Source organism: Phaethon lepturus, unplaced genomic scaffold (genome assembly GCF_000687285.1).
Source record: "Phaethon lepturus isolate BGI_N335 unplaced genomic scaffold, ASM68728v1 scaffold16200, whole genome shotgun sequence".
Classification (NCBI taxonomy): Eukaryota; Metazoa; Chordata; class Aves; order Phaethontiformes; family Phaethontidae; genus Phaethon; species Phaethon lepturus.
In genome coordinates, this window is record NW_010514222.1 from 25,593 (window position 1) to 38,318 (window position 12,726).

The window sequence follows — 12,726 nt, forward strand, 5'->3', positions numbered from 1 at the left end:
TTCTTCAATGGAAAGAGTATATATTGTTCTTTTGCCAAAACTTTAAGCTCTGTGGTTTATCTACTTCATATCCTAGTGTTATGGTTTGAATTGGAATTTTTTGGAAGTTTTTGGAGCATGCAAGGAGAATTTTAAAAAATACATAGGGTTTAGCAATTAGCTGAATCCAGCCTTCATTAATCTGCCATTGACAGCAGAATGAACACAGTTCTCATTGCTTTAACTCATGCACTGGGAGCACAGTTTCTCTAACTCCTGCTGTAGCCCTGGAGAGTCTCCAGCTGCCCCACACTCCATGGTTAAATGAAGCTTTTCTAATCCCAGACCCAACAATGCTGGCTGTGACAGAAAGAGAAATCTCTTTGCTATGTCATTGCAGGTGGATGTGCAAATAAACACATATTTTTATGTTTATCTCTATAAATCTCTATAAGTCTACACAGGACTATTTGTATATGTGCATATATAGATTAAAACATATATATACACACACACACATAAATAATTGCTTGCATGTTTATCTCATGTTTTTTTCACCCTTTAAAAATGCCAAGAAAATATTCCTCATTTCCAGAAAAATCAGGTTTTGACTTTTCCTAACAGAATTTCTAGCCCTTATATGTTCCATCCCAAGAGTTTGTTACACAGTCCCCAAGTTCTCTTTGGTTGGGTTGTAGTGGTCCATGGTTAATACTATGCCCTATTGACCTCTGATCTCTTGGTAGAAATTCAGGCAACCATTGCTCTCCAAGTTCACTGCAAATGGCACAACCAAATCTCCTTTGCTCTATGCCTCCTTCACAGCTGGCACAGAAGGAAGATAATGCAGTGTTTGATTTGTGTGAGTGGCAGACGCTTGATTTGCTCCAAGCCCAGCTTTTGCAGTAAAGCTAGAAACTGAGGACACCAAGGGGCAGCTGGTGCCCAGTTTTGTTTGAATGTTTGCTCTCCCGTAAAGGTACATTTTCCGCTCTAAGTTTAAAGACTGTGTTTGTGAATTATTTCCATCGGCCTTTCCTTCCAGGAAATAGGTCAACATTTCACCTTTTCCCTTTACACTGACTTTACCCCTGCACACAAATTCATAACTGCACCTTTTTAATATCCGCTGAACTTCTTCCGTCACCTGAAGACAGAAAAAAAAGAACTTTTAGTTTCTCCTGTTCATATAAGGTTAATCCTAGAACTGCCTACCCCTCCCCATTTTACTTCTCTGTCATGAAATATGCATATGCAGAATTATTTAGCACCTACTGCTGCTCTCGGGCTCACTTAGAATTTTCTTAAGGAATTAAAAAACACTGACCAAACTGGAATCTAAGAAGCAGAACTTCTGGTCTTGAGCTGAATAATTACATAGGCAGATTAAGCTCTGTCCAACAGAAATGTGTAACCAAATCATCCACTGTTGAAAGCTGGATTAGTTCCAGTGATGTTAATTTACTCCAGAAAACTTTTGATCCCTGGAGACTAGACAGGTATTTTGGATAAAGGACTGCAAGAGTTCATTGAGATCTGGAGAGGTGCAGCATAGCTTCTAGCTAAGCTCTAGTAGAACAACCATGTTCTCTGTCTGTTGTAGCCTCTCTGATCCAAAGTATCCAAGGAATTTTTAAAGCTACACAAAGTGCAGCAGGATGCAAATGGACATGGATCCTTTCCTTGTAGTCCTTATTCAAGCAAAATTCCTACAGCACAAAGACTGGCCAATGCAGTGTTGGCATTCCCAGGCTTGCCTCCAACTGTGTGCAAAGCAGCAAAGAACTCTGTTTCTTTGATAGGAAATGATTTCTTTGAGGATTTTGTTGCCTCCAAGTAGTGAAGCGTACATAATGGAAAACAACTTTACTTCTGATGCTTGAATCATCTAGATAATATTGCCCTTTTCATAAGAACCACAAGTTCAAGTGAGGATGTATTTTCTAAGTGGTCTTGAAAATGTAACCACATATAAAACAGGAGTTATGTAAAGTTTGTGAAATTTTCTCAGAATGCACTCACCTGAATTTTCCCCTGTACACCAGTACTATCCATCCGGCTGGCAACATTTACAGTATTCCCCCAGATATCATACTGTGGTCTTCTGGCTCCAATGACTCCAGCCACTACTGGCCCAACATTAATACCTAAAATCAAAACAATGAATTTGGTTTGAAACACTGCAGCATATTATCCAAGGGAAACATGAATCCACAAAATAGACTTAACACAAGTGCCTTAGAATTTTTCTGGTCATAGGACATAACATATGGTAAATTAATGCCAGTTGGACTTCTGTATTTGTAAAAGGTTTAAACACAAAATAAAGACATACACTGAGATATCTTATTGGAAATTCAATATTACAGACAACATAAAAATTTGGCTTATCTCTGGATTTTCTTTTTTTGTTTGTTTTAAGAAAAGAAGAAAAACAGTGGTAGTGTGGACTTTAGCTGTAGAAAATTCAGGACAAATTGTTAAAGATCTGTAATTGTTTGCTACGACTTCCACTGTAGTTGCTCATATAAAGCCTTTTAATGGAGGCTTTCCAGGTGGAACAGAAACAGTGGCTTAGAAGACATGAGGAATGGGGTAAGGGAAGCATGTCACATTGGTTGTTAGTACTAGACAACTCAGATCAGGGAGATAGTGGAAGAAGACAAGAGTATGTGAAAATGGCTCAAGCATCTTTTTTTGGGAAACCACAGGGCTCGATTCTACATTTCTGACCAATTTTGACACCTTGTTTGGAAGATAAAAGAGGATGTTCCTTATTCTGAGTGCCCTGCAGGGCTGCAGATGCTAAACTCTGCATGAGGTTCTGTGCAGAGGCTTTCCCAGGAAAGTTATGCAGAAGAATGGGCGTTAGATATTTGTCTTCTGCCCCTTTGTGAACCTGGAAAGACCAATTATAACAGAGTTCAAAGAGAATTTGGGGTTTTTATAATTAATTAGGATGTACAGGAGGGCAAAGATTAATAACTCTCCTATTGCTACACTTGATGTCTTTGGTCTTTCTCAATCTTCTGCTGCTAGCAACCTCACTTTTCTCCTTTTCCAGCCCATTCTCACAATTCAGCCATGAAAATATATAGAGAAAAAAGCTGGTGAAAACTATCTATCTGTGTTAGAATATGCAATGAAATGAGAACAGCAGTGGAAGTACCACTGGGGAGGAGTGGGATGCAGGGAAGAAAGGGAAGAGGGGAACTTGCTTTCTAAGAAGTCTCGAGAAAGGACTCTGAGAGGTAAGACATGTAATAACATGTAAAGGAAGGTTTGTGTTGTGAAGACCAGAGAATTTTATTTATTGGAGAAAACAGGGCTGGTTGAGGTGATTTTGGCATCTGTGGACAACAAGCTCCCATCACACTTTTAATGCCAACAAAGCTTTTGCACATGCAACTTAACTTAAGTACAGTCAGACCCAGTTTTCAGCCGTTTAGCAATGCAAAGCAGTGTAAGCCACAAGACTGGGTACACTAATATTATTGTACATAATTATTGGTCCAGTTTCCTTTTAGGAGTGCATAGATTAAGTAAACACACTGGAATTGGACACAATAATTCTTTAATACTGATGCTCACCATCCAGCCTGCTGACCTCTACATGGATGTGACTTTCCCGCTAAAGGAGGCTTTTCAGTTTTAATCATAAGTACAGGACAGGTAAGCCTTCGCAGATAGCACAGGGAAAACCAACAAATAACAATGTTCTGCTTGTGTGATAATTGTAGAAACGTGACTTACCAACTCGTAGGACAAAGTCGTTGTAAGACTGGTAGTTAATTTCATCAAGAACATCAAACATCTCTATTGCAAAATCTGCCAGTGTACTCAGATGGGAATAAATTGATTTTTTAGTCTAGAAACAAAATAGTATTGCACATTACATTTGTATAGTACTCATACGCAGGTGAAATACTGAAGTGAAAAACAATGAAAAGCTCAGACTGGATGGCTTAGGAAAAGAATCTAACCCATTTTGCTGTTCGTGAAAATAAACTTTTGATGGTGGCTGCAGCACATGCATTCTTTTCTCAAGTACTGATTTTTTTTTCTCTTCTCTCTTTTTGACTTCTGGGAAGAATGAAAAGCAAAGTTCCCGTGGTAAAGTGGTTCTGTTGCTAGAGAGCTGCAGATGTTTGTTGTGAGTGTGGCAGGGAATATAACCTGCTTTCTTACAAAACTGCTTTGCCTGATGATTATTAATAACTATAGTTTCTGCCCTCTTCTCCCTTTGGAGCTTTTGCTTGCTCCCCGCGCCATGGGGTGCATGCTGTTCCCATTTACAAAATTCCTGTTAGGTTTAATCTTGTGAGATGCAGAATACCACTATTTTCTTTCCTTTCCAGGCAAGCTGAAGTGAGTTTTTATAAAAGGTATCTAAATGAACTAAAGCAAAAGAACCAGAAGGGATCAAATGAAACGCTGAAATATCAACTTGTAAAAAACCCCAAAATATAAGAAAATAATTTTTACAACTTTAGTTTAATTAAACTGTGGAACTCATTTTCAGAGGATATTGTGGATTCCAAAAGTTAGATAGATTCAAACATAATTAATTACTCAAACTCATGGAAGAAATGTATGCTACAAAGTAGTAAAAAATATTATCTGTAGCTCTAGAATTTCTTAAGCAGCATATCATTAGAAAATGGAAAATGAGGTTTGCATGTTTGTCCTGTAACTCATGCCTTTCCCCCAGGATCTACCATTGACTAGTTAAAGACGGGTTACTAGAATAGACCTTTGACCTTACAGTGTGGTTGCTCTTATGTTGTGCTCTTATTTGAATAATAAATATGAATTCTTGAATGGATTTTCAAAGTGAAAGTGGGCTAAAGGTAGGATATGGTGAAAGAAATGCAGGGTCAGTGGCAGTCTAGCTTCAGTGGGGTGTTGCACAACAGGGCTGTGGCAGCTGGCATGAGATGAGAGCTTGCTGGGTTTTTATCATGATAGTGAGACTGTATAAATGGAGTACTTGACAGTGGCTGAGAAACCTGAGAAACAGGTTGCTGTTTGTTTTATTCGGCTTGGTTTGAAAGGGTTCCTTCATGTGGCTGGGAAATTTACAAAAAATAGAGCAAAGTGCTAACAAAAAATTATGAAAGTCATCCTCAGACCAGTCCCAATTTTTAGGAAGGATAAGAACAAGCATTAAGTTTAAAGAACTGATGGCTACACTTCCAAGAGAGAAGGAGAAGAATATTGAAGGAGGAAGGGAAGGAGGAGTATATAGTTTTATTTAACCCTCTAATCTTCTTTATATTCCTTATCCTTCCATTTCTTTGCTTCCTGATGAACATTTTGATTTCCTGCAATGCCCCTCAGGGTTGCAGGAGAGAGGACTAGTGACAAATACTGGATGCACTGCAGGTGACAAATGCCCTTCAAAAGGATTACTGGCAAACTCTTTTGAACCTGCACAGAAGAACATCACAAAGTCAGGACCCTGGGTGAAATCACAGGTGTAATTTCAAAGGACTTCACAAACACAATGAACTTATATTGTGCAAAAGATCTACAAAAAACTTGGTTTGTGTGCTGCCCTGATGATGTAACTGGCAAGCAATTATTTATTTAAACAGCAGAGGGATAGTTACTGGAAAGACTGCCCAGAGCATCACAGCAAAACCACTCTGACAATGTAATAACTGCAATATGCATTTACTATAGTCACCTGCTGAAGTCAAGCTGCAGAAACAAGAGTCATAAAATATGGGATTTAAATATTTAACTTCATCAGGGTACTGGGTTCTTATGTGTGTAAATATCCTCAGTTAAGGGTACAGTTAACCCCATCCACTGCTTCCTGCTCATGTCTAGATCCTAGTATGAAATTGGTGGCTCACAATCAGAGGCAGTGCCAGATTTTCTGATGAAGCTGGGACACCCCTGGCAGACGGGAGACCGGAAACACTTGAGTGTCTTATGGCTCCCCATGGACACATATGACTCCGTAGGACAGCCCAGGGACTGTAAGATGGCTGGCAGTGATCATCTGCACATGACAGGATATCCAGGATAATCAGACTTCTAATGCACAGCTGCATGCTGAAGACCTAGTGGGAAACTGCCAAGAGGATGTGAATAATTTCTACTCATTTGTATCAGATGAGCAGTAGGAAGAAATCACAGAAGAGCTGAAACACGAGGTTAAAGTAAAAAATATTGGCTATTTCATACAAGATTTTTAGGTTTTCTGGAATACAGAATGTTAAATAAATTCTACCTGTATAGCAAAAATAAAAATTTGCCCCAAGATTTCAGAGAAAGGCAGAGTCCTGTACAAGACCTTCTGCTGTGATTTAAAATGCATTACTTATCATAAGCTCAGAGCAGTATCTTCAGTACTGAGCTAACTCAGCTGACCCTTCACTTAGCGACTATACAATACCAGGGATAAACATGTTTAGGTTTTGGAACATATGCTGCCAAAGTTACCCAATAACACACGTTTTCAGGATTATAGTTCAAAGAACATTTATAGCAGACACACAGGTATGCTGTTGCCTGTTTGCCTGAGATCACACCGACCAAAATTCAAAGGATCAATTTTTTTGCCTGTCTCAGGACCCAGGAGTCAGACATTTCAGTATAACAGGGTTTTAAAAATACGTTTTTGTAATATGTAGATTTCTAGGAATGATACAAAGGAAAGCATCAGTTGTAAATACCCTGCAGACCAGAAAATTAGTTGCATGTGATATACTCCAGCATGATCCTAACAGTTGATTTCAATGAGGCCTTGTTTTTTATTTACTTAACAAGGGTTATTGTTGCTAGAAAGTTCACAGGCCATGTTTTGGTCCTTTTTGCTTTTGCCCTGTCATTTGGTGTTATTCTGCAATGCTAAACCATATGCATGAGGGTACCCCTACAACACACGTACATGCATATCAGAGCATGGGACAGATGTCTGGAAATTCCGGGCAGACTGGGTGCATGGATTGTTTTCATTTTCATTATATTCCTTATATTATTAATTTTATTTTTTTTCATAGATTAATTTTATTAAGATAATTATTAATGTGCATAGTACTCTGTAGACAATATATTCAGTATACTGTCTACAGGATTCTCTGCTTTTCCAGATGCTGCACGCAAATCTAGGAAATCTTTGTCCCAAGATACAAATTTAAGGTGAGAAACACACTCAGGAGTAGTAATGAGGATACAGAAGAACGACTGTGCCCCATAAATAGTGGGTCTGAAATGACTTTGACTTTTTTATCGCTGAGTAATTAAAGAGGTAAAAAGAATTCTAGCAGTAGAGACAAAGAAGATCTGATTTGGAGGGACCAGGGTAAGGTGCAGCAAAGTACCTAGCACCAAGTTCCTATCCATGATGGGGGTTGGGAGAAGCTATTTGTTTTGGTTGTCGGTTGCACCCAGATATAAACCAGAAAAAAATAATTACATTTTAATACTCTTGTATTAGTTTTGCAGCCATTCATTACACCTAGAGTCTCCCCTTTCCTGCATCTTATAAGGTCATCTAAGATACCAGGTTTAAAACACCACCACTATGACTTAGGGACTTTATACGCCAATTTGCAGAGAAACCAGAGCTGCACGCAATGAAGTTCCAAATGAAGCCACACGAGCAACTGCTAGGATAGTAATTTTTCTTTTCAGACTACAGTTGTTCTTTGAATTTCAGATTAAAATTGTTGTAAAGAAGTAATATAAGTTATCTGTAGTCACATAATTAGCTGTGTTTCTGATGTTCCTCTGGAAATTGAAGGAGAATGGTTCCTCCACAAATGACGGTCATGTAAGATCTTCTTACCTTAGTTCCTGAAGTAGGTACAAGTCCCACAGCTGCCATATATGTACTTCCAATTGTCTTGATCTTTTCTATGTCCTTATAGCATTCTTTGTCCATAAGCTTTGTTTAAAACATAAAACTGTTAAATATTACATAATATTTTAGACAAGCAAGCATAGTTATCAGATAATATGTGCAAGTTGATTAAACCATATTATTTTTTGTAAGTTGAGGCTTGCCCACTTTGAGGTCATTGAAAAACTAATGTTAACTTGTATTTTAATACTCTTCCTATATTAGAGGAATTTGAGGTCCAACTCATGTGCCTAAAAATACAAACTGGGCACTTTGGAAAAGCCCAGTGGACATCACCTACAATTAAATAGGAAGTTTACGGTACTGTTTCATTAGGCAGTTAAAGATATGCTGAGTTGCTACAGATAATCTCTGTTAATAGTAATTTGGTAGAACTGATACAGTCAAAAGACAAAGTATTTAGACCTTACCTCATCAAAATCAGCAATAATTTCATTTAACAGGCGTAAACATTCCACTCCCATATTATTGCCATCCAATTCGATGTAGAAATCGTTGAAATTTGGAATGGAAGCAAACATCACTCCCACTTGTGAATATGACTGGTAATAAAGGTCCTGCAGTTCATGAGCAGATATAATTTTTATTTTAAAAGATTAATCTAAACCAGGCATCATTATTATGATACCTATTCTACTGCTAAGCAATAGTTAGTACAAAAGCCATAATTTTTGGTAGAAAGCCAGCCTTTTTTAAAAAAAAGTTGAAAGATCTCTTAATTCAAAAACACAAAAGAAAATGAACGCCTAAGCTATTAAACCCATTTAAAACAGTAATCTCTTTCTCTGTTTAGACATGGAAGCAGTGAGTAAGATTTTTCTAGAAAGTCTTAACAGCTGTAGAACTTTTATTGTATAAGGAATATAATTGCGTTTTCTCAATTTTGTTTTTTAACTAAAGTAGGAGATGGAACAATTTTACCCTGCAGGACAAAACCAGCCTCACTCCTTTCTTTGAGTTGCAGAGTCCTGTATTCAACATTAACAATATAATGCTGTTCTGTACCATAGAGCTTCTGCTTAAGAATTCAGAGGGCTCATAGAAAGTAAAACCACTCTTCTGTGGTTCAAATACATTGGTCCAAACTCTCAAGAGCAGTGTCATGGCCATTAGGCTATTCCAGTGCTGCAGGTATTGCAGCTGCACTGGAAGGACACTTGTAAGGGCTTCCTGACCCACTTTATTTAATCACTGCAGCCTTTGATGTTACAAGCTATTGTATCTTCCTTGCTTGTGTACAATTCTCTACTTTTATGAACTTTAAATGATTTGGTTTGGTAATGTCAGTGTGTTTCCAGAACTAGAGTGGTTCATATGGAAAGGTCTGGCAGTGCATACACTTCACGATTCGGAGCCAAACTGAGCTCATAAAACACTGTGATAAATCCCAACATTCTAATTTGATTGAAAAAAAAAAAATTAGTGATTTGCATGCAGGCACTTGGCTGCATCCACGTTGAATGACACAACATTCCATAATGTATATTAAAGTTCTTCAGAGAAGGAGGACAGTGAAAGAAAAAATCTCAATCAAATTCTTGAACATAAGTTTTTACAAAACTATTCTTTTAGCATAAATAAAATTTTCTAAGTCCAAGCCTTTTTTGAAAACATACTGTTGAAAGGTGACCCAAACTACACAGAGTCACACCCATACAACATCACCATGTATTAAATTTTATCTTGGTTTACCATATTTCTTGGATTAGACATAAGAAAGTGCTGTGCAACATGTGCTGGCAACAGGTTGAAAAGAATTCTTTTATTATCCAGCTTGACTCTCTCCATATCATCTCTCTCTTCTTCTGCCTGCAGGGATAGAGGAAAAGAAAAACCTTTCCAAAAAAGCAAAAAATTAGCTGAAGCCATCATATAGCTTGTATTAATTCATCCTTTGAATTAAACTGAGCAAAATAATGCCTGTAAAGTAGAGTGGGAAGAGTTGTCCTATACCATGTTATAACACTGGGGCAAAATCCCTTTAAGTCTTTAGTAATTCAGGCTAAAGTCTCTAGGCCAATACTACTTTCAGGGCTTGATCAGCTAAGTGTATTGGTGACTTCTGTAGTTCTCTGTTCTTTTAAATAGGCCCTTGATATTTTACAGAGTAAAAAGCTAGAATAATTCCATTTCAATTACATTGGCCTTGGAGGCCAATTACTTCCCAGGTAGGTGGAGAGAGGGACAGCAGTATTTGAACCAACTTTCAAGAGAGAAGCCTGGAGAATTGCCAGTATTTAAAGCAAACCTACATCATTATGCAGCAAAATGGCGACAAACCTGGTAAGACAGTAACTTCAACAGAGAAAAAGGTTTTGAAATTGAACATCTTTAAGAATTATATGGAATTAAAAAAATATTTTAATATAAAAACAATTATAATTTCTAGAGTTGGTTTTAATTACTCTGGCATTTGTCATGAAAACATATACAGTTCCTGCACACAGAAATTTCTGTGTGCAGCTGCAACAGAAATTCTATCAGTCATGTGAATGTCAGCATTCAGAAAGAGTGCCTAGGAGTTAACACAGTTGAGATCCTTAACCCAAGATAATGGTATCTTATTACAAGTGTCTTGACTCACAGGAGTTAGTGGTAGTCACACATTAGAAAACAATTCTAAAAATCAGATCCCTTATTGGAAAAATACTGAATATCTAGGGATGTCATTCAGGACTCCTAGGCTTGCAAATTCCAGCACAGTCCTTAGTAGACTCTTCTGCAAAACTACTTCTCTGGAATTTGTTCCTTGTTGTTAGAGTGACTTTCGGCCCCACATTCTGATTTCAATTAGAAAACATTTGATCAGTACCATGTCATTCATTTCATGGAAATCACAGCTTATTTTTTGCTTTTCAATCACATTCACAGAAATGTAACACAAATCTTCTTCTGTGATCCCAATATAATTTTTTTTTATCTAGTTACAGTCAGCAGAAGACTGGAAAGCCAAATTCTCAGGCCTCTAGTTGAGAAACTAGAATCACATAAACCACAGAAGAATCTGCTCTGATCTTTGTTGGTGTCCCTTTTGTATCTAGAATTTGCTACCCTGATCTATTATGAAGTCCACATACTTTTCTCACTACCCATTCCTGTCTAAGTAGGGGAAAACCATTCACCTCTTGCCTTTGTATAGTCTTACAATATTCTCTTAGTGAAGAGTTATATATTTGATGGATGGACTGTTCGGTTGATGAGGTATTGGTTGGCTGGTCACATCCAGAGGGTAGTGGTGAATGGCTCAATGTCCAGAGAGAGATCAGGGATGAGTGGTGTCCCTCAGGGGACAAGGGCTAATGGTTTTAAACTAAAAGAGAGTAGATTTAGACTAGTTATAAGGAAGAAATTTTTCACAATGATGGTGGTGAAACATTGGAACAGGTTGCCCAGAGAGATGGTAGATGCCCCATCCTTGGAAACATTCAAGATCAGGTTGGATTGGGCTCTGAACAACCTGATCTAGTCCAAGATGTCCCTGCTTACTGCAGGTGGGTTGGACTAGCTGACCGTTAAAGGTCCCTGCCAACACAAACTATTCTATGATTCTATGATTTTCATCCACTGGTACCCCCAAGTCCTTCTCAGCAGGGCTGCGCTCAATCCCTTCATGCCCCAGCCTGTCTTGATACCAGGGGTTGCCCCAACCCAGGTGCAGGACCCTGTACTTTGCCTTGCTGGACCTCATGAGGTTCGCATGGGCCCATTCCACAAAATTGTCCAGGTCCCTCCAGGTGGTATCCCATCCCTCAGGCCTGTGAACTGAACTACTCAGCTTGGTGTCGTCTGCAAACTTGCTGAGGGTGCACTTGATCCCACTGTCTATGTCATTGATGAAGATATTAAACAGTACCGGTCCCAATATGGACCCCTGAGGGATCACTCATCACCGATCTCTGACTGCGCATTGAGCCATTGACCATTACCCTCTGGATTTATAACTCTGTATAAGACTGTCTCTGTCTTTAAACAAGTGTAATGGTCTCTTGCGTTTAGTATGAATGTTGGAATTTAAATGTTCTAGCAGTAAAAATAAAAAAATTTTTTCCAGCTCAAAATCCAAACCAAGATTACAACTCCATTTTTACATCATACTGGAAATATGGGAAATTTTACTCTGACTACAGCAAAGAGGTTTGCAAACTGAATTTATGGTCTGAATAAAATTCATGCTCTGAATAAAAAGTCACAGCTGAGTATTGAGCTCTTGAGTGGAAAGCTAGTGGCTCAAACCAAACCACCAAAGTAATGACTAAAGGGTTGGCAAAATCCTCTAAGAGCAGGGAAAGGCATCAAGGATGTCACCATTGTGAAGCAACAGTACAATGCTACATTTCCAACACACCTAGCAAGTGTCTCTTCCCCTCTTCAGATGCAAAACTATTAACAACAGTTTTGACTCTGAGAAGGTTCAGTTGGCAGAAATGAGATGAAAGCCACTAAGGTCATGGAAGGCCCTTGAATAATACTAGGGTGGGTAATGGTAGCAAACCCTAAATGGAAATAAATTATGCAAAAAGCATAATGAGCAGAATGTAGGTCAAGTGCCCTTAGCTTTTTGTGCCCTGGCCTATTTCAGGTCAGGCACTTCCTATACAACAGGGAGAGAGGAGTGCATTCTCTGTTAGCTCTGCCTGACCTAGCCTCAGACCTAGAAGCAGGACGTTCATGGAATTAGCACAGCACTCCTTCTGAGCTACTTAGTCATGCTAAAAAGGAAGGTATATTAGCTTGGACCACACATAGAGTTAATACTGCTGTTATTGTTGCAGGTATCCTAGCTGGAGTCTGCATGGACTGTACTTACACACAATCCAGCCATACCAAATGTCTAAAAACCTGCTTTTACAGAATCACAGAATCACAGAATC

The 12,726-nt window shown here is 38.4% G+C and overlaps 1 protein-coding gene across 1 annotated transcript; it reads right to left on the reverse strand.

The window, feature by feature from the left end:
• Positions 1-538: 538 nt before the first annotated feature.
• Positions 539-3,840, reverse strand: LOC104624902 (adenylate cyclase type 1-like). Its single transcript, XM_010292387.1, has 3 exons — positions 3,733-3,840; positions 2,002-2,126; positions 539-1,126 (listed from the first exon to the last, which is right to left on the reverse strand). The coding sequence occupies exons 1-3, from the start codon at positions 3,791-3,793 to the stop codon at positions 788-790; spliced, it is 525 nt and encodes a 174-aa protein (XP_010290689.1). The 5' UTR covers positions 3,794-3,840; the 3' UTR covers positions 539-787.
• Positions 3,841-12,726: the final 8,886 nt, after the last annotated feature.

What these genes read in the sequence shown, in the direction of transcription:
- LOC104624902 (XM_010292387.1), bottom strand. Translation starts at nt 3,793, where the DNA reads ATGTTTGATGTTCTTGATGAAATTAACTACCAGTCTTACAACGACTTT. An exon ending in CGACTTTGTCCTACGAGTTG is followed by an intron (nt 2,127 to 3,732) that starts GTAAGTCACGTT and finishes TTTTGATTTTAG; the next exon opens with GTATTAATGTTGGGCCAGTA. An exon ending in GTGTACAGGGGAAAATTCAG is followed by an intron (nt 1,127 to 2,001) that starts GTGAGTGCATTC and finishes TTCTGTCTTCAG; the next exon opens with GTGACGGAAGAAGTTCAGCG.